The sequence below is a fragment of the Carassius carassius genome, chromosome 27 (assembly GCF_963082965.1).
Source record: "Carassius carassius chromosome 27, fCarCar2.1, whole genome shotgun sequence".
Lineage (NCBI taxonomy): Eukaryota > Metazoa > Chordata > Actinopteri > Cypriniformes > Cyprinidae > Carassius > Carassius carassius.
In genome coordinates, this window is record NC_081781.1 from 5,833,795 (window position 1) to 5,855,339 (window position 21,545).

The 21,545-nt window shown below is 37.2% G+C and overlaps 1 protein-coding gene across 1 annotated transcript in view; it reads right to left on the reverse strand.

Moving 5' to 3' along the window:
• Nucleotides 1-201: 201 nt before the first annotated feature.
• The window catches only part of LOC132106527 (mannosyl-oligosaccharide 1,2-alpha-mannosidase IA-like), a 112,460-nt gene continuing 91,116 nt past the window's right edge, over nt 202-21,545 (reverse strand). The window contains exons 6-12 of the mRNA XM_059512286.1: nt 19,782-19,905; nt 19,276-19,369; nt 10,579-10,694; nt 7,207-7,426; nt 5,567-5,739; nt 4,689-4,804; nt 202-1,194 (exon numbers count right to left, since the gene is read on the reverse strand). Of these exons, the coding sequence (XP_059368269.1) occupies nt 1,068-1,194; nt 4,689-4,804; nt 5,567-5,739; nt 7,207-7,426; nt 10,579-10,694; nt 19,276-19,369; nt 19,782-19,905 (970 nt within the window). The 3' untranslated portion in view covers nt 202-1,067. The remainder of the gene's footprint in view (nt 1,195-4,688; nt 4,805-5,566; nt 5,740-7,206; nt 7,427-10,578; nt 10,695-19,275; nt 19,370-19,781; nt 19,906-21,545) is intronic.

The window sequence follows — 21,545 nt, forward strand, 5'->3', positions numbered from 1 at the left end:
CCACAAAGAAACTGTTGCCCACCTTGCAAAACTTTTGCCTTCACTCAAACTTTTTTTTGCATTACCGAGAAATGTTCCTTGCTCGCGAAACTTTGCTTTAGTTCACAAAAACACTAAGAACACTAAGTTTCTAGGGAAAAAGCATTCGTTTTGCAAGGGAATGCAAAACATTGCAATTTCATATTTCATATCATATTTTTCCTGTTCTCATGTCTCCTTTAGGGGCTCCATAGTTTCCTGCTCTTCACACTGAAAAATGACAAAAACCCTATGTCTTGAGTAATAAATTAACACAAAGTACTCTATTTTACATGTCTAGGATAAAAGTCTCTGCCTCCGTTGATTAAGTAAACAATCAAAACACATTTTGTACACATTATATGAAACAAAGTAAGCTTACAAATGTAGAGGAATGAACGATATACGACTGATTCCTACATCCATCACGAGGGTAAGAGGGCTGTTGGCCTGTAGGAAGATACCTTCGGTCACAGCGAAAATAAATAGAGTGTTGCTATTAAAACTTGACTAAAATGATCAGTAAGACTAAAAGGCACTAGTAGACTTGGTTTCACTACCTTGCTGTCGAATAAAGCCTCAAAATACCAAACCAAACCTCATCCCGAAAGAAACAGACAGCAAGAAACCGTGAAGTTCAGTGGATGTCTCTCATCTCCGCTCCTGTAAACACACATGATGCAAAAAAACACAAGGATGCAGATGAAATTTTAATTACCTATGGCTTTATAACACGTGTGAGAGGGCAAGTACGATGGAAAATGAACTGGTCTGGTCTCCTCACAGAGGAAATATCGTCCTTCTGTGTCTCTGAGGCTCAGAGACATGTCCATAGTGTCAAGGACAGAGAGAGGGAACGGGGCAGCATGCAGAATCCCGAGAAGAGACGGAAGAGGTGAGACAGCTGTGGAGAAACACATGAAGCTCCAGAAAATTCCCAAAGGACAGGACCTCTCCAGCCACAGGGGTTTTGTGTCCAAAGCTCTTGTCCACTGTTAAAGCAGGTCCAGAAAATGACGTCTCAGTGGAACTTTGGGGTTGGATGAAGATTACTTGAGATGGTTTGCTATTTCTACATTCTGTTTCTTAATGACGGGAAGAGGATGGGCCTCCGTGTTGAACACCCAGTGTTCGAAGGGCAAATGGTCATCGTCGGAGAACAAAAGATACAGATACCTGAAAAAAAAACAAGACAGAAAAAAAAGATGTTTCAAGGGCATTTTACAATATAGTTAATCATGATTATGTACATGAATTCGAAGCATTAAAATCAAGTTTATGAGAGGCAAATAATTACAGTACAGATTTTATTACTTTTCACAATATGAATGGTCAGGGTTCAACCAGATTAGTTTAGTTTTATAGGTTTTTAGTTTAGCAACAACATGTTGTTTAGTTGACCAAGAGTGCTTATAATGATTACTGCGATAATGATTTTATACAAAAGCTGAATAAACAAAAAGTTTTGCAAACAAAAATAGTTTAAAACAAAACCCATGCAGAACTGCTGTGCATCTACAGGAAACACAGTCTCACTTTATTTTAAGGTCCAGTTCTCGCTACCTACTGTATTAACTATGACTTTTGCCTCTAACTCAATATTACTGTTTACTAAGTTAGTTGTTAAGTTTAGGTTTTGGGTAGGATTAGGGATGTAGTACATGGTCATGTAGAATATGTGCTTTAGAAGTACTTATAAACAGTCAGTATGCTAGTAATACCTGTATGCACTGTTTGCTTGTTTCGTGCCAAAGTTTAATACTTAGTATGCAAAACCGTACTAACACAAACACCACTAATTATCTCAATTAATGGCAATCCACATAAATAAATCTACCTCTTAAAATCTGAATGTTTACTTCGTTAACAAAACATGAACATCTCCCAAGGGCTGATGAAGTTCAGCTGTCTCTGCCAAGCAACAGACTGCCAAGACAACATCAACAACGTAAATGGGGGGGGGGGGATACAAACTACAAAAGGTCTAAAGATTTCACTTCCTTTGGCTGAGAGCAGCAACTTGTGGCCGACAGCCATAGCTAAAGGACACTGCTTTACAAGCAAAGACCATAATTTAAAACCTGCAGCCAAGGACAGGAAAAAAAAACCCACAGGTTAGAAGGCACATCTTTATTTGGAAGGCTGGATGACACTCGTAAAAATTACAGTCTATAAACTTTAGCTGGAGACGGTTTCCTGATGAAGTTGTGACCTTGATAATACGGTTTCTAACCCTCCCTCCCTCTCGGTTTCCTCTCTGAACAGACATGCATTGGTTGGAGATTCGCTGATGAAAGGCCCTCTTCTCTGGTGCCCTTCTGAAAATATAAGCTGTTGACCTCAGGCCTCCAGAGTTAAAGCTAAATCATGTGTGTCCATTGGATAACCCACTCCTAAATCGCACCTGGCCTCTTTCTGCAGAAAGTATGATCTTTAGACCTTCAATTATGGGTTAGAAAGAAACTGGAAAGTGAATGGCAAATAAAAATAACAGAGGTCATAACTGCATCTGCAAGTGAAATGGACCCGACAACCATCAAGCTGATAACCACTTTTATATTTTATCTTGGGCCATATTTAATGATGGATATAGTTGAATGGAGGTGTGTCATGGTTTTAATATGCAAAGCCACAAAATATGGAATAAAAAAAAAGAAGAAAAGAATATCAAAACAGGACAAAATGAATCACTGGGTTTTATCTAGTGGTCAACCAATATGGATTTTTGATGGCAGATGATGTATTAGAGAGCTGACCAATATAAAGACGATTTATATTTATGATAGCACGCTATTTATTTTAAAGATAAAGTTTAAAAATGCAAAACACTTTACATATGATATGCTTTCTAGCTTTAAACATGCACGTATATATTTTTATGATGTTCTTTTTAATACCTATATTCCAGCAATTTGTTTTGGATCCCATTGTCTCATTGTATGAAAAAAAACAACAAAAAAATAAACAATGAGATTCCTTGAAATACCTTCTTTTCCACAGAAGAAAGAAAGTCATACATGTTTGGAAGGCATGCGGGAGAGTAAATGATAATCACATTTTTTTTGTATTTTGTAATGGTTCAGCATCTGGAGCAGAGCAGATGTCTTGGGCTGAAGTGAGCATGTTAAAGAGCACAGTCATGCCCACAAACACATTGAGAGCATTTCTATGAACAGGAAACTCTGATCCCTCAGCCCGCCAGACAGTCTGGCTCTAAAGAAGAATCATTACTTAATACACACTTACTGTGCAAAAGCAGTAAACGCAAGCCAGAAGCAACAACAGAATGAGAAACAACCAGAGTGGCAAAAGTTGAAAGCAGGGGGTTCTGCATGCACACAGTCTCTCTCTCTTTCTCTCTCTCTCTCGCTCTTTTTTCTGTGCTCAATTGTGTGCACTGCACTCCTCCTGGCCAAAGGGCAAGCGCTCCTCCAGAGTATTAAAGGCAGGAGAAATGGAGAGCCGCTGTCTGGCGTGGCAGGATGAGACTCGAACTGTGATTTCCTCTTAAAACGCAATAAAATGGGAGGATTGAAGAGCTGGGATACAGGATACAGAAGAGCACAGCAACCTCGCTGATTCCGCAGCTCTTCATTTTGGGCCCTGACAAAGTAATTAACTCTTTCTTTATTCATTCCTTTCATTTATCTGTGTCTTTAATGATGAATGCTGTGTGATAGGGATGTCTGTGAATGAGTTCCAGCTGTCACAGTCTTGTGTCTCAATCACTTCACCTTGACGATTCTTGCTATGACAGAAATATGGCTCTATTCATGCATTCTGAAGAGTGAAGAGCTCTCCTCTCCTTTTAGTCAGTCATTGCAGAATCACAAGCTAGTCTCATTCTCTTAACATGCCTATATATTGCAAACCAAAGGGCAAGAGCTTTGTGAAAATCGGAAGCTCCAATCTGACTGGCTCACTGATCTGACTCGATCTCAGTGAGTTTACAAGCTTATTTTTCTCCCAAGGACAAAAGATATAGCCTACATAACATTTTGCGTAATGAAAATGAAGACCATTAATCATATGCTGTCTTGCACTGTAACATCATTTTTATGACAATTAAGCACAGTTTCCCAAATTCTCAAACGTTTCCCCCTCATTATTCTGACTGATGACTCTCATTAATGCAATTTTACAAATTACAATAATAGAACCATTTTATGTGAATCAGCATTCATTCAACACACATTAACATTTCAATTAAAGTTGCCATAGTACATAAATACAGTAGTCTTTCCTTCTTTCTTTCTAGTACTATTTAATGTTGGGAGAAATGAACAATGTCAGTAACACCATGCCAGCTTCTATGGCTATATTTATGGCAAAAGCCATGTTTTGTTATTCAAAAAAACATTTTAGGTTTACTTGATTAATTTGCTTTTTGACTGATTTTTTTTTTTTTAAGTATCAACAGAATAAAAATTTGTCAAAGGGAAAGAAGTACGCTTGACTGATTGATAGTGGACATTGCCAAGATTAATACTAGATACAAGATTACATTTGAATCCTATTTAAATAAAAATTCAAATAACTTGATACCAGCAATTACTAAAAGTTAATACATAAAATTAATATAATAAAAAAACCAACAAAAACAAAATCATAATTATAATCTAACTATGTACAACTGTAATGAAATTGTTGTTTGTGTGCTGTGTACTCACTTGAGTGTTTCGGCCAGGTAGAAGCTCTGCTGCACGTCATCATGGTTGGGAGCGTTAGCGTAGACGTCTCTCACTCCACTGTAACCCCCTTCTACCCTGCAGTACTTCTCCAGAGCCTGAAATTCAGACATACAAATGTACCAGTCAGTATCAATGTAATAGTTTTACACATTCCTAGCAAGCGTCATGTAGCCTGCTTTTAATTTTCAGAGACAGGACACCGATGCAAAGGTGCTTACTGGGATAGAGCTGCCCACTCTCGCTTTAGGATATTCTAGTCTCTTAAGACAAACGTAAATGGTAAGTCCAAACACACAGAAAATTAACAGCACAGATCCCCTCAAGGAGTCTCATGATTAAAAACTGTGTGGGACAGTTTATGTGCTAAAGTTTAATACTCAAGGTTAAGGAATTTGTTTGAATACCAAACCATGACATGAAATTATGACAAACATATTTATTTATTTGAAAAGAGTGCGAAAAGGGACATTTTAAGATAATGAAGATTTGATAAAGTCGTTTTTGGAGCAAAGAATCAAGCTTTTCATCGAGTGAGTGTTGGGCCAACACATTTTTCTGAGAGAGGAATAGATGGCGGAGGGAGAGCGAGGGAGGAAGAGATGTGATGTGTCGCCTGAAGGGATAGACACATCACAATGGCAATCTGAAGTCATTATGATACAATTAGAAGGATGTGAGATCCTGGCGGTCTCCATTGTCTCTAATCCTGCTGCGCTGAAGTGCAGGGAGCGTCTGAGGGCAGGGATAAAGCCTCGCTGTGACTCAGTCCGGCCTACATCCCGGTAACCTAATATGGCGACGTGTTTGCCAGTCACAAACTGGTGGAGTTATGCAATTAGTGATGCAACAGTTCTGACCTGCACCGCCTCCCAGCCCCACTGTCTGTATTTGGGGTCGTGGGTGAACCTCCACATGTACATGTACGTCTCGATGACCTCTGGCCTCAGGATGAAGTACTTCTCATTTTGCCGCGTAGCGATGGCTTCAACTCCGCCATCAAAACGGAAGGCCTCAGGACCCAGCTTCATACCTGAAACACAAATGCTGTCAAATTCATCGCATAAACGTTCGTGTTGACAAGGGATTATGGGATTACATTGTTCCTGAGATGAAGAGAAACACTATTTCGATGTGGTGGATTAAGGGCTATGGCATAATCTGGACCTTTGATAATCTGCTGTCGCTAAAAATACCTACGCATTATGAACAGGCCGGTGATGATGACTGTGTATGTGTGTGTTTAACAAGGGATTTGTGTGTGTGTGAGTTCAGGGTTAACAGCAATGGATTTAGGGAGTCTCTACATTGGCCATGTGACTATTATTGTGAGAACAGTTCACTTTCGGGTGAGGACTTTATAATTCTCACTAGGATCTGTATTAAATTGCAGTAGTGGCCCCAAGGCTTTGGAATAGTTTACCTTTACAGATAAGAACTGCCTCCACACTGGCGTATTTAAGTTCCTTTTAAAAACTCATTTATTCTCCCAGGCTTTTTTGCAAAATGCTATTCAGTGATATGTTGTTATTTGTGAAATGTTTTTGGTGTATATGTTGTTTGCTTATTTATTTATGTTTTTAGAATCTGTACAGCACATTGGTCAACTTGTTGTTTTTAATCGTGCTTTAGAAATAAATTGCCTTGCCCTTGCCTTGCCTTGCCTAAATCATACTGGCACTGAACAGAGTCAGCAAAACAAGCAACTTGTCTAGTAAAGTAACCAATCACAGCACAGATGTGCAAAAACACATTACATACTCCACAGGCATGTCAGACAAACAAGAAAAATGTTCTGCAAAAACAGCTTATAAAACTATAATTCAAATATTTACCAATTTAAGTACATTATTTTGTTTTCATCTTATTATTATTTATAGAAGTAAATAAGTTAGAATTTTACTGTGTTATTGCTTATTATGATAAATAACTTGCTCTCCTTATTTGCTAGTCTTGTTTTTTGCATAAAAGCTTTTACTAAACTAATAAATGAAAACAAATAAATAAATAAGCTGAATAATAAAAAAAACACATCTCATTTTCATAACCAAAAATCATCTTGACATATCTCCATCATTTGTATTCTCAATGACATTCTTATTATTCTAAAAAAAAAGTTAATAATTTATCATTTAAATACTTTAAAATAACAATAAATACAAAAATTAATAAATTCATAAATTTATAAATAAATTGCATAAACAAATAAATAATAAATTATATTTATATACACACACAAACATAAAATTGGCTGGCGAGGGATAAAAATAGAAAATACAATGGTACAAAAACAGGCTAAATGTTCTTTATACAAAATTGTTTTCAGAGAACCTGCAATTGCACTGTCATTTTCTAACAATAACTATATAATGTGTTAATATACATATTAATAAAGTACATTCATTTAAATTAATTTAATTTATTTTTACATTCATTTATTTATCGCTGGAAATGTTTAACATTTTTGTTTCACCATTTTCAAAGCAGTTCTCCCACTCACTTGTTCGGGCGTAAGACTCATGACACGTGCGGGCGATCTCAGCCGCCAGTTCCATCTGGTGACCCGTCTTATCATCAGGGCCTCCGTCCGCCCCTAAAGCGATCATACCACCGGCGAAGCAGGTCAGGTGACCCATCTTATGCTCCAGTAGTCCGCCTTTCCATTCAGCGATATACGTCAACCCTCCGCTTGACTTACGGATCAAATTCTTCTCAATCGCCTGCGCACAGAACAGAGAATGAAAACAAGAGATCACTTTAAATGGTTTTTTAACATCAATTTCGTCTCTCTGTGGTTACTTATTCACACTGTGTGGGTTAAAAGGAACTTCATCCTTGTTTGCAGTTGTTTTGTTTGCCTAACACAAAGAGAGACATTCAAGGCTTTGGAGTGATTTCATTCTCTCAAAAGCATCATCTGAACAGTTCAAGGCCCGAAGTAAGTTAGATCATAGCAGAGATCAGGGTCACAGCTGTGTGTGCCAGTGTTGTGTATTTACAGAAGCGTCACACACATGGGAAATGAGATTCTTATCTGCCTGGAAAAAATGCCTCTGTGCATTTGAATGGAAAACTTGAGACCAAAGTCAAGTGTGCTTGATGCTTTTTTTTCTTATTTCACTCTCTTTGTTCTTCTATTTCATCATAAATATGGCACCAGTGTTTTGGAGAAACTGAAAGTAGTTCCAGCACGAGCATAGCTTTTCTTTTTCTTTTTTTTTTGTATCTTGAATGAATATAATAATGCACTGATGTAGGCAACAAGTAGCAGCATAGATGCTTGTTTTGTCTAATTGTATAACAGAGTAAGATGAGTAAATAATCAAACATCTTCTCCTAGAATGTACTCTCCGATTCTGGATCTTGTATCACTCTGAAGAGTTTATACAGCAATCGTGACAGAGTGTTCATTATCCTGTGTATTACTCCTGTGCCAATGTACATATCAATGGACATAAAATATTGATTCGAGTTCTAATTATTTTATTAACCAAAAGAAAAATAGTGTGGAGTGATACATGAAACCACAGCTACTGAAAAACTACTCTCCTGCCGCAGGACGGGGAAACATAAATCACTACTGTAAGGTATTTTCATCAAAACTAAGCCTTAAAGTTCAGGATCACCTCAAACATTCTGTAGAAAAAGAATTTGTATAACTAAAAAGTAATGAAAGTAAAAATGAACTGAAATCAGTGCTGCTGTTAATGTTAAACTAAAGAGATAAAAAATAATTTGTGCTGAAAATATAGTAATAAATACTACAGTAGTATGTAAATAAGAAAACATTTATTTATTATTATACATATATAATTTAAACAATATATAATGAATATTTTTAAATGGCTTAAAAAATATTTATAAATTAAAAAAAATAATAATAATCAGATGACATTAGGATGAGGATCGGTAGACTTTTTCCAAGCTTACCATAACTAGAAATATATAGGAAAGTCAAATAAGAGATCAATTGCCTGGATGCTAGTTTGTAGCTCAGAAAGCCAGTTGCAGAGCAGCTTCCCCAACACTGTTTGCAACAAAAATGAAAACTTGAATATTTAGCATTGCTCTAACAAATGGAACTCAATCTGCTGCGATACGTCAACCGGTCGTTGCCGTAATGTCCTTATTTTTCCCCAATGGTGCAAATAATTGAATGCCACAGCTGAGAGGTGTGGATGAAAGGAGATGATTGAGCGGCCCATCCATGGTTAGTGAGATAAATTAGTGTAAATCAGGCTGTACAGAGAGAGAGTTAAACGCCTGATAAAGAGCTCTCTGTAGCTGTAATGAATGCCTGGGTAAAATGAGGGACAGAACGGCCGTGCTGTAAGCCTTCTCTGAAGGTGACCGACATAACACACTTTTCTTTTTCTGGATGATTGGTCTGAAGTCCAAAGTGTGTGTGTGTTCGAGTCAGTCCAGGGAGGCACCCAGACAGACGTCCAGAGGGACAGCATTATCTTAGGCAGGTTGAGATGGTCCTCTCTAATGAAAGTGAGGATTGGGTTTGTGGTCTGTAACAATCAGTCTGCAGCAGCTTTCCAAAGCTCTCACGGACGGCTCCAGCAGAACAACACTTGTGGCAGCTTAAACACATACACCCATACACAAACTCACATCAACTTTACTTTTCTACATTTGGACACTATGAAAAGGAATTCCAACTCACAAGCTTAAAACCCACAGAGGATACATTTCTAGCTCAAGCCTGAACAAAAGATCAAAATTAACAAACACTTTCAACATTCACATTGGAAAACCTGGACATTTGAAACTTGAGGGCGAAAAACAAAAAAACCCTACAGAACAACCACTTTCGTTATTCTAATTAATAAACTTTAGTCTGACTAGAATTTCAATTTTATTTGTGAATGATAAACAAGCTGTGAGGTTAAAAATTAATTCTCTAGCAATTCATTCATATTGTGGATATATATAAAAAAAAAACTTGAGAATTGAATTGGCAAACAGGGTACAGAGTTGCAATTTTAATTTACATTTAAAAAATTTTTTAAATAACGAACATTACAGTTTTAACAGTATATTACATTTTTTGTAAGAATTTACCATATATATATATATATATATATATATATATATATATATATATATATAAAATATAACAAATGGAGTATTTCCAGAAACATTATAAAATATTATATACACAATCAATGTTTGAACTGACATCTATAGTATTATATATTAGCTATATAATTAAATAAATGGCATTTTTTTTTGCATTATATTTAATAAAATAACTTTGATTTTATGGTAATCTTCTTCTAGATTGTACTACTTTACTCTTTAAAATGGACAAACTTCAATGTGTATTCACCAGACTGTAATTTTACTTTTTAGTTATCTGAAAATTGTGTGTGAAAATTTAAATTAGTGATTCATTTGTGTATTAATAATTGTTTTGACAATACTGTCAAACCTAAAAAAAGCTATTCTACAATTCAGGTCAAAACTAATTATGTAATTCTGTTTTATCTGACTAATATACGTCTTATCTTCAAATGAACTTCAATTCAGTAAATTCCACTTAGTGTTATTTCAATCCCACATCCTGTGGGATGTGGAAAATTGAATTAGAAGGGACTGAAAACTGAAAGGGACCCGATTCTCAAATTTACAATTTCACTCAACCTTGGTATAAACTGGAGACTGTGTAGGTACTGAGTTCCTATTGGACACTGAAGTAGTCTGTATCCTCACTATTTTGCTGACATAAGTCACTTTAGCTTGCAGGTCTCCTCCAAAAACGAGGATGTCAAGGATGCTCTTGTCTAGTCGGCATTTGATCAAATGGCCAGTAGAGTGTAATATTTCTCTGGGCTTTCTCTCTCTCTATAAGATTGGACTTTACCTGCAGGGCATCGTAGTAAAGCTTCTTTCCTTCCTCATCAGTTTTGTCTGACATGAGCCAGGCCTTCAGCAGGTACTCGTAGAAACTGTCCCCCAAGCCTCCAACCGAGACGTGATCTGCAACACAGCCAAAACAGCAGAGTGTGTGAAAAACTCTTCCTACATTCATGTGCGAGCAACACAATAGTCTGCTTTGACCAGAACAACACACACAAACATTCACGCAGTACAAGAGATCGCTCATCTCAGCCATTTTTACAGTATGGTAACAAAATGCTGGAATTGAATTGTGAAAATGTCAAAAAGCGAACCTGGAGTGCTTCACATTCAAGGAACGGCAGTATTAATAAAAGAACATTGCTTAAAGCAATGACAACACTGAAATATATTTTATTACAAAAATATACTTAAATGTGCTCTGAATGAATACAAGAATAGAAACAAATCTTCGCACAGAAAGTGAAATGTAATACATTTTTCTACTGTAATTGTGCACATAAATCATTTAAATGTGATTTAAGTATCTAAACCTACAAAGTTTGGGTTACATGATCTTTAACCACTAAGATCCCATATAAGCATTAATTCGATATCTGAACTATGTTGAGGTGAACTATGTATGCTTTATCTAGCAAAATCCTTCAGTCCGGTCTGTGTGTGTAAGGAAAAATGAAATGTGTGTTTCCAGGTGGAGTGTGAATGGGGCAGTGCGTTCAGTGCTGTCCATTCCACTGTGTGTGAGAGATGAGAATCCGTGGCTCCAGGGGCAGCAATGTTGTGTGATTGTCTGATTGATGATCAAGCTCATGAATATTTATACCTCATTAAGCATTTGTTTTTGAGATCGATACGTCAAGAGAAATCAAGTTTCAGTTCAGAAAACCGTAAAACAAATACACTGCCATGCAACTATTCAGAGAAAAATGCACAGACAGGAAAAACAAGCATTTTGCTTTAATTTAAAGTCTCATTTCAAATGTCAAAGGGGCTTTTATGCTCTCCATTTTGTCTGTGAACACCCAGCTAAAATTTTTGAATTAGGCAAATTTTTGTTAATCTTCCTCTGGGATACTCAAATTATACAGCTCATGGGCCAAAATGTACACCAGGGGCCATTGAATAAAATGACCTGCTAATAGCCGATCCTTGATTTTCATATGGTTTTAAAGCACGCAGTAACCAGCAATTACAGCAAAATGTGCTACATCAGCCTTGTATATATATCCAATCATAAGTGTTGGTCAGAGCCTTTTCATTTCCCAGAATAATACAAAGTGAAAAGGTTCTTTCATACAAATGCATTATTAGTTCTTACAACTTCAAAAATGCTGCCAGTTTGTTATATTTGATCTTTTAATGTCTTTAACCTTCACAAATATATCATGACTTAATATTCAAGAAACTTTCACCTACAATTCCTCTGTAAAATCCATAATGGCACCATCTCATTCTAATTGGATGCATCATGATAGGTTTCATTTAATTTTAGCTTCCTAAATGAAATGCACACATTTGAACATGCTGTAAAAGGTCTGTCCTTTTGAACCAATCATGATGACAGTATTTGCATATTCTAATTCTCTGCTTCACAATTATTAAAATGAAATAAGACCTAATGAATTTAGAAACCTTCTGTGAATTAATATGGTTATCAATTATAAGTACATATAAAAGGGTGAAGTCAGCAAGATTAAGAGAAGTCTCTTATACTTAACATGGCTTTATTCATATGATCAAAAATGCAGTAAAACAATAATATTATGAAATATTATTACAATTTAAAATAACGGTTTTCTATTTTAATACATTTTTTAAATTTAATTTATTCCTTATGATGGCAAAGCTGAATTGAATTGAAAATAGTGTTGGGCGATATGGTCATTTTTCAAATCGTCATATCGTCAGCCTGTGTGATCGACGATACACAATATTATCGAGCATGGGTGGAGCAAGAGAGAGACTCTTTGTTCTTGTTCTAGCATAACTATTGGGTGTTTTAAACCGTGCAGGTGCGAGAGAGAGAGCCTATGGAGTCACCAATAAAAAAAAAAAATTACTTTCAAACATACTGACTGATTTAACTAACATTAAATATAAAAATACTGTATTTAAAACAGCTAGTTCATACATAGTCGGACGCAACTGTCATATCGCACGTCCGCATCTGCGCAGGGAAGTTATCAGTCTAAATGTTCTGCAAAATCAGTCAACGGTGTAAATCAATAGCAGATTTCATTTAAAGTCCAACAGTTCAACACTAATATTGGGCATAAACGATCATTTAAATATAAAGTATTTAAAACAGGTAAGTTGATATATTTACAGTAAAGTTTAATTGAACTGATGCATCAGTCATACAGCGCTCTGGACCGCGCGCCTCATGACGAGTCTGACGCACCGCCACAGAAACATAACTGTGGCATTAAACTCAGTTAGTGAGGGCTCGTTTAATATATTGCACATACAGTATATATGCCGTTTAGATTACTTGTTAAAGTGCAATGAAATACCTTATATCTGCAGACGATGTACATCTGTTTGTGGATGGAGACTTTGTAATGGCCAAAACTCTTTATTTTGCATGCATCACATTATAGTGCGGTGTGCATGAAAATAATAACAAGGCGGCAGATTGAACTTATTATCCATAGTGGTTCTCACGTAGTCCTTCTACGTCATCACCACATAGTGTGTTTTATAAATTAAGTGATCAGTCTTTAAGAAAAGGACTACGTGAGAACCATGCACTATGGATGATAAATTCGCTCTGCCGCCTTGTTAATTATTTTGTCTTTACTTTATTTGTGACACCAAGAAAGAGTTAATCTCTCATGTATGAGAAGAGCGCGTTGCCGTATACCAGCCATTAAATGTGTGGGACACCAACTCGATGTTTTCTATCTCTTTCATTTCATGGATTTAACGAATTATCCGAGTCAAAGCGTTACAACTTCACCGACTACATGCTGTAATCCTCCTGCGCGTGCGAGGTGTGTGTGTGTGAAATGCGGGCAGTGAAATTAAGTGAAAGAGCTGGGCAGTTTAAAAGCCGAATTATAATAAGCAGCCTAATAAAAATAAAATAAAAATAATAGTTATTATTATTATAATCTAATAGATTAATAGGAAAATGAGCCTAATATCGTCTTGATTATCGACAGAGAATTCTGCTTATGTCGATATCTCTGACGATCGTCGATACACGATACTATCGTCTATCGGCACAACCCTAATTGAAAAGATCACATGTCCCTTTAGAAATAATTCAAATGTTTTTGATTTGATAATTCACAAAATTTGTTTGTAATATAAAAACCTTTATTTCACTTAAATGAATCCCTACCAAAAAAAAACAAACAAACAAACAAACAAACAAAAAAACATACAGACCACACACTTTTCAATGGTAGTATAATTTAAATAAATTGTACTAAAAATACAATGTTAAAATAAAAGTCTGCACGGCAAGCAAAGTGACTAGATCTAGAAACTAGATCACTCCGGTGACTTTGACAAGAGGAGTTGTTATTTTATTTTATACATTTTTTTGCAGTGCTTTAGTTATTATAATGGGATAGGTCTTTTCATACTCTAGCAGTACAGACACAGAAGCAGCAATTGAATAAAAAACAATAATAAAAATGGGGTCATTGATAAACTCATGGCAGAATGGATTTGCCCGCGGGCCAGACTTTAAGCACTTCTGCACTACCGGATTTAACTTCTTATTCACAAAAGATGACTTTTCCCCACTGTCATAACAACGGTTCACACACATCACACAGAATCTCCAAATTTCACCAGTGTTGGTGGTAAGAGGGCTTCTTTGTGCAAAGGACCTGTGAGGTTTTCTGTTGGTAAAAGCTTGACAGCAGGAAACAGAAGTTTTGCTGTCAGCTCTGGCAGTGCTTCCTGAGAAAAACCTGAAAACCAGCTGAGCTTTTTACCCAACAGACGCTGGGAAAATATGAAGCCTCTCTGTGCAGCACTGAAGCACACAGAGCAGCCATACACATTTCATCCACAGTCACAACACAAAGCAAAATACAACGTGACTAAATTACAGCCAATCAGAATATATTCAATCTTTATACAAAATTATGTGAAATTATTTCACTGTGGGAGAGGGTACAAATGCAATGTGACGACATAGCAGCGTGGCTTCAGAAAATGTACGTATAGACTATGGGTGCGTCTCAATCAGCTCCTGAGCTTGTGAATCAGTAGATCGTGTACACGAGTTCGTCATTGGTAAGTTCCCTGACTCACTGCACGTTGGGACAATTCCAGTGACATGATTACATAGAGCGTCAATGGACAACATGGTAGAACATCATCACTGGAATTAATAAACAACAGGCAGGAGCGATCTCTTTTTAATTTTATTCTTTATACGCTTAACACACAGTTCTATTACATGTCCTCACAATATTTCGGCCGAATATTAATTATAAATGTTAATTAGATGTGTTCATTACCTGTCCAGCGATGTCTGTTTGTTGAAATATACTACAAAACGGTTTGTCTTTTCAAATCTTCTATCGTATGTCATTATATTTATTGAGTTGGCTCACGTGGTTTATGTTTCAGGCTTCATAAATGTGATGTTATTTCCAGAAAGGGAGCATAGTGAGCATCGATGCTCTCTAATTTTTGCGGTGCACTGTGGGATTTTTAAGGGAGTGAACGTTCCAGTGCACTGGAAGGATTCCGTGATTGAGACAGCCCTTAAAATGGTCGACTCCATGATCCGTGCCCTAACTACTGAACAAGGGAGCTGACTGAGATGCAGCCTATTTTTTTTTGAGACATTTTTGTCCATTCTGGAGCTTGACAATACAAATCACGAACTACTTTTTTCATAGGGAAAGGATCAACTCAAATATTCGGCCTAATGGTATATGCACACCAAAAGCGAAGGGAATATTCGCATCGCAATACTAGTGATTAGTCGTGGGATGTTTTCTGTGTCACTCGCATGTATAAAAACTTTGCACTTGCTCTCCTCCGTTTTCTGATACAACCGAATGTACCAATAAGCTCTTCACCAATTGGCTGGCGTGACAATTTTCAACTTTTGCGAAAGACGCGATTATTGTGCATTCACTGCAATCACATCACTCAATTTGCATCGCCCAACGCAAATGTGGGTCTATTTGTGTCATTGTATTGACTTTGTATGTAATCTGTAAATAATTGAATTCACTTTTGGTGTGCAGACACCATTACACTTTCTTTTGTGCATAACAAAAGTAAAATAAAAAACATATGCTAATAATTATACAAATAATGTATTTCAATGAAATGTAACTGAAATTCAATTTGAGCAAATTCATTAATTAGATTTAAATAAAATTACTACATTTAATAAATGAATAAATCAATGATGATGAATTAAATGAATTCTTTTGAACAAACAAGATTAATAGTTACTGCAAGTGTTCCTATTCCCTTATGAGCTTATTTTGCTAGGATGTAACCTTATAAGACTTACTAGCTTTTGGAACTTCTGTCAAGTCGCACTTATGAGGGTAAACTGAAAAAAGAACTAGTCTGCTATGAAACGAGAATTTCTGACGATGTAAAACTAAGTTTGATGTACGACAATGAGAAAAGAAAAGACGATAAATGCGAGAAAGGGTAAAAGGATGGTAGATTGTGGAATATGTAAGATGGTTGATTCATGTTGTTGTTTCATTAAGGTCAACCCTTGAGCTACTAGCTGCTCAAACCTAAACCTAACAACTGACCCATATGGAAAGCCCTTCAGGTATGTTCTGGGCTACTTGTGTGAAGCAAAAAGACTGATAGCTATTTTTAAGTGCAGCCCTACGTTATCATCCCATCTTCCCTGCGGCCTGCTGCCATCTCAGATCATTTTTGTTTACGATCGTCTAAACAAATTACTTTTGTCAAAGCGGAAAAAAAAGAAGGACTTGCTCCGATGCACAAAAAAGAAAACTGGTTTTCTGACAGCTCAAAAGCCTCTTTCTTTTTTTCCCTCCGTTCCATCAGAATTCATGTGTTTGTGTTATCCTGACTACACACACTGCAGAATCTTTGTGCTCCTCGGTCTCTTCATCATCAAGCGTCTGCGTCATCGCTGACCATGAAGTTAAAACAGCACTGCTCTCCACGCTAAGCTGCCAATATAAATCCCTCAGAGCGAGGATGGCATGAAAGCTGGCTAACGCGGCAGAGCAGGCCTCACTGCTGCGGGACCAGCATAAAACACCCCAAACTACTGATGTGTGTGTCTTCTAGAGGAAGAACGTAAGGTAAAAGAGTGTGTTTATTTCTGCATGTGTTCCATAATTAACTCTGAAAGCACAATGAAGAAAGTCGACATTTATTGACAGTGTCAAGGTAGCCAGCGGTTTAGCCTCAGTCTCATATAGTTTGCCCACAGACCGTCTACTCCAGGTCACACCCAAAAATGTCAAAGGCTGGCTTATATATATATAAACATATATACATTTTCTTTTTTTTAAATGAAGTATTCCTTTAATTAAGAGGCCCTAAAGAGAATGTGTCCTGATGGTCTTTGCTAGAGTGTTACAAACTTGACAAACAGCCAACATGTGTGTGTGTGTGTGTATCTCAGTGTTTCTCCTTGCTGAATTCAACACCATAAATTTAGAAATACATAATAAATCAGCATCAAAAACATGCGTCATGCCCTAAAGATTAGCTCTGCCAATCCACTACAAAAATGATCTTGAATCTGCAGTGTTTTGTGTACAAAACTAAGAGGAACACTTCAATTCCACTCAAAGAAAGCATTTCGCTGGACAACTTGTGGATTAACCCTCTGGAGTCTAAGGGTATTTTTGGGGCCTGGAGAAGTTTTGTCATGCCTTGACATTTGTGCTTTTTTCAGTTTCTTATAAATATCTAAATGGGTAAAGACTAATCTCACTGTAATCAGCACAAACTGGGCTGTAATAATATGTGAAATGCATGTATGTACATGATTGTGTTTTTGAGAAAAAAAATATTATGCGTGGTTAGTGAAAAACTAAAAATGTTAAAACGCTTGAATAAGGCCATAAAACACATAAAGAACAATGGTTCCCGGGATTTTTGAGAACTGCAGCTTGTAGCCTAGAATTTTTCTTTCTAAATGATGTGAAAATCATCTTGTTTACTCATTCACAGAAAACAATATATTGATTTAAATTTTCTAAGACACTTTTTGTTGGTAAAAGTCATATGCGAGTAGGCGTCAACTACCATGAATATCATTGTGATTTACACCTGAGAAGACAAAGGGCCGCATAATGAGCTGCATAATGAGCCATTCAGTCATCTGTGCCACTGTGAGTGAGGAGTTACAAGAGAGAATGTGAGAACAAAATAAATCTAAATAATTTTATGTTTGTAGTTTATTAAGAATATATTTAATTATCCCACAACATAATTTAATATCCACTTGGGGGAGCAGTTAAACAGTTTATTAGAAACAATCAAAGCTGACTTTCAAACAAATTGTTTGGCATGCTTACTCCAGTCACACAATCCTTCAGAAATCCTTTTAACAATCTTATTTTCTACAAAAAACAAAAAAAAAAAACGTTTGTTGTTATTATTATCATCATTATTATTAATGTTGAAAAGAGCTGACAATATTTTTCTGGGTTTTTAGGGGGAATAAATGGAAAGAAAAGCATTGTTTTTACATTTGTTACAGTTATCTATTTGTTACATTTATATTATTTACATCAAGCTTTCGAAGGGTATAGTGTTGTATATTGTTAGTGAAACTTCATAATGTTTCACTTGATTATACATTTAGTCAGGAATTATAGTTTGGAAAAAGTCTAACTAGTAAAACGTTTACACGTTATGTGAAAACTAATACAAGTATATAAATAAATAAAAAGAGACTTACTCATGTTTATGATCTCTGCTGAATACAGTGCTTCATTCTTTTTTTCTGAGGAAATCCATTTCTCAAATCCTCAACCACATCACATCTTTTTGGGGTGAATTATGTGTTATTCCTCTCATCGCGAAGCAAACAGTAAAATAAAAAAATAAAAAACTTGAACAGTCTCGCTGCTTTTTCTTCTGTTATGGGCGTATTCAAGCCGCGCGCTTCAGTTTGAATCTGAATAGCGCGTTCGGCGCGGGGGCGTGGTCACATTAGATATAATGAAGGGAGACATGAAAAACAGACATCGCGTTGTTTTCATATGGATTACTTTATCACAGAATATCTGTTTTCAGCGGCACTTGTTTAGTTTAAAAATAGACATGTCAAGCTTTCTATAGATATCTCTCATGTATTTTCGTTGAGTATTCACGGAGTTACAGTTCATTTAAATGACGTGTTTGTAAAAGAAGATCAGCGCAGACAAAGGCTGCAGACAGCGCACCTTGTTTGTTATCTTTATTTTATAAGTGCACAAAGTTTTGTTGTTATTATGTCTGTATCCAAAAAAAGTAGACCCTTTACAGATTCGATTGATGTATTGCTCTTATCTGTACGATTAAAACTGAAAGTGTAATTTAAGTTCTTATCGGGGTTATCAGGAGAAAATGACTCAAAACGCGTATCCGCGTTAATCGACTTGATAGGGTTAAGACGCTCATTTTAATCATGACATTTCTGGGAAAACTTCTTTAGAATATTATATTTCTATGAATTCTCCTATGAAGTTCTTCAGTATGTGTGTGTGTGTGTTTCTGGACTTACGCTGGCCCCACTGTCCACTGTTAGGGTTCAGGTAATTTGGGTACAACCCTTGAGGTTTGTCCAGTCGATTCAGCACCTTTCTGATGTTCATTACCTGCAACGGCAGAGCATGTATCTCTTATATTATCACGTCAAATTATTAAGCCATATCTAAGCTCATCCGGAAAATGCAGTAAACAGCAACCAATGTCTTCCTGCAGGGGACGGGACTCATAAATCTACAGACTAGGTCACTTTCACAGTTTGTACAGCCTCATTCAGAGCTTGTAATAGTGTCATTTGTCTGTGTCTATATTGCAGGTCAGGTCAGCGGATTCATTCGCAGAGAATCAGATCTGATAATTGCAGTGAAACAAGCATCAATATAACGGTTACGAGCAGAGGTCATCCTGGGTCACTGTTGGTCAGCTCCTCAAACAGTTCATGACCAACAGTCCTCCAAGTTCACTTTTAGTTCAGTGTGGTGTTTAATGCACTGCAGAGGTAATGCCTGAACTGCTACTCACCTTCTCTGCAAAATCTGGTCTCCCGGAAAGCTCGCTGAGATGCATGAACTCCAAATGCAGCGTCCCGTATTCGGCGAGAATACTGCTTCCTCCTGACGCCCATGGCCAGTTTCTACCGATCCCACTGCATGAGGAAGAGGAATGAAAAGAGAGATGAAGTTTAATTCAGTAACCCAGCAATCATGAGATGTGTGTACAGTCGTGGCCAAAAGTTTTGAGAATTACATAAATATTGGAAATTGGAAAAGTTGCTGCTCAAGTTTTTATAATAGCAATTTGCATATACTCCAGAATGTTATGAAGAGTGATCATATGAATTGCATAGTCCTTCTTTGCCATGAAATTAACTTAATCCCAAAAAAACCTTTCCACTGCATTTCATTGCTGTCATTAAAGGACCTGCTGAGATCATTTCAGTAATCGTCTTAACTCAGGTGAGAATGTTGACGAGCACAAGGCTGGAGATCATTATGTCAGGCTGATTGGGTTAGAATGGCAGACTTGACATGTTAAAAGGAGGGTGATGCTTGAAATCATTGTTCTTCCATTGTTAACCATGGTGACCTGCAAAGAAACGCGTGCAGCCATCATTGCGTTGCATAAAAATGGCTTCACAGGCAAGGATATTGTGGCTACTAAGATTGCACCTAAATCAACAATTTATAGGATCATCAAGAACTTCAAGGAAAGAGGTTCAATTCTTGTAAAGAAGGCTTCAGGGCGTCCAAGAAAGTCCAGCAAGCTCCAGGATCGTCTCCTAAAGAGGATTCAGCTGCGGGATCGGAGTGCCACCAGTGCAGAGCTTGCTCAGGAATGGCAGCAGGCAGGTGTGAGCGCATCTGCACGCACAGTGAGGCGAAGACTTTTGGAAGATGGCCTGGTGTCAAGAAGGGCAGTAAAGAAGCCACTTCTCTCCAAAAAAAACATCAGGGACAGATTGATCTTCGGCAGAAAGTATAGTGAATGGACTGCTGAGGACTGGGGCAAAGTCATATTCTCCGATGAAGCCCCTTTCTGATTGTTTGGGGCATCTGGAAAAAGGCTTGTCCGGAGAAGAAAAAGTGAGCGCTACCATCAGTCCTGTGTCATGCCAACAGTGTGGGGTTGCTTCTCATCCAAGGGAGTGGGCTCACTCACAATTCTGCCCAAAAACACAGCCATGAATAAAGAATGGTACCAAAACACCCTCCAACAGCAACTTCTTCCAACAATCCAACAACAGTTTGGTGAAGAACAATGCATTTTCCAGCACGGTGGAGCACCGTGCCATAAGGCAAAAGTGATAACTAAGTGGCTCGGGGACCAGAATGTTGAAATTTTGGGTCCATGGCCTGGAAACTCCCCAGATCTTAATCCCATTGAGAACTTGGTCAATCCTCAAGAGGCAGGTGGACAAACAAAAACCCACTAATTCTGACAAACTCCAAGAAGTGATTATGAAAGAATGGGTTGCTATCAGTCAGGATTTGGCCCAGAAGTTGATTGAGAGCATGCCCAGTCGAATTGCAGAGGTCCTGAAAAAGAAGGGCCAACACTGCAAATGAAAGTGAAAGTGAAGTGACATTCAGCCAAGTATGGTGACCCATACTCAGAATTTTTTTGCTCTGCATTTAACCCATCCAAGGTGCACACACACAGAGCAGTGAACACACACACACACACTGTGAGAACACACCCGGAGCAGTGGGCAGCCATTTATGCTGCGGCACCCGGGGAGCAGTTGGGGGTTCAATGCCTTGCTCAAGGGCACCTAAGTCGTGGTAT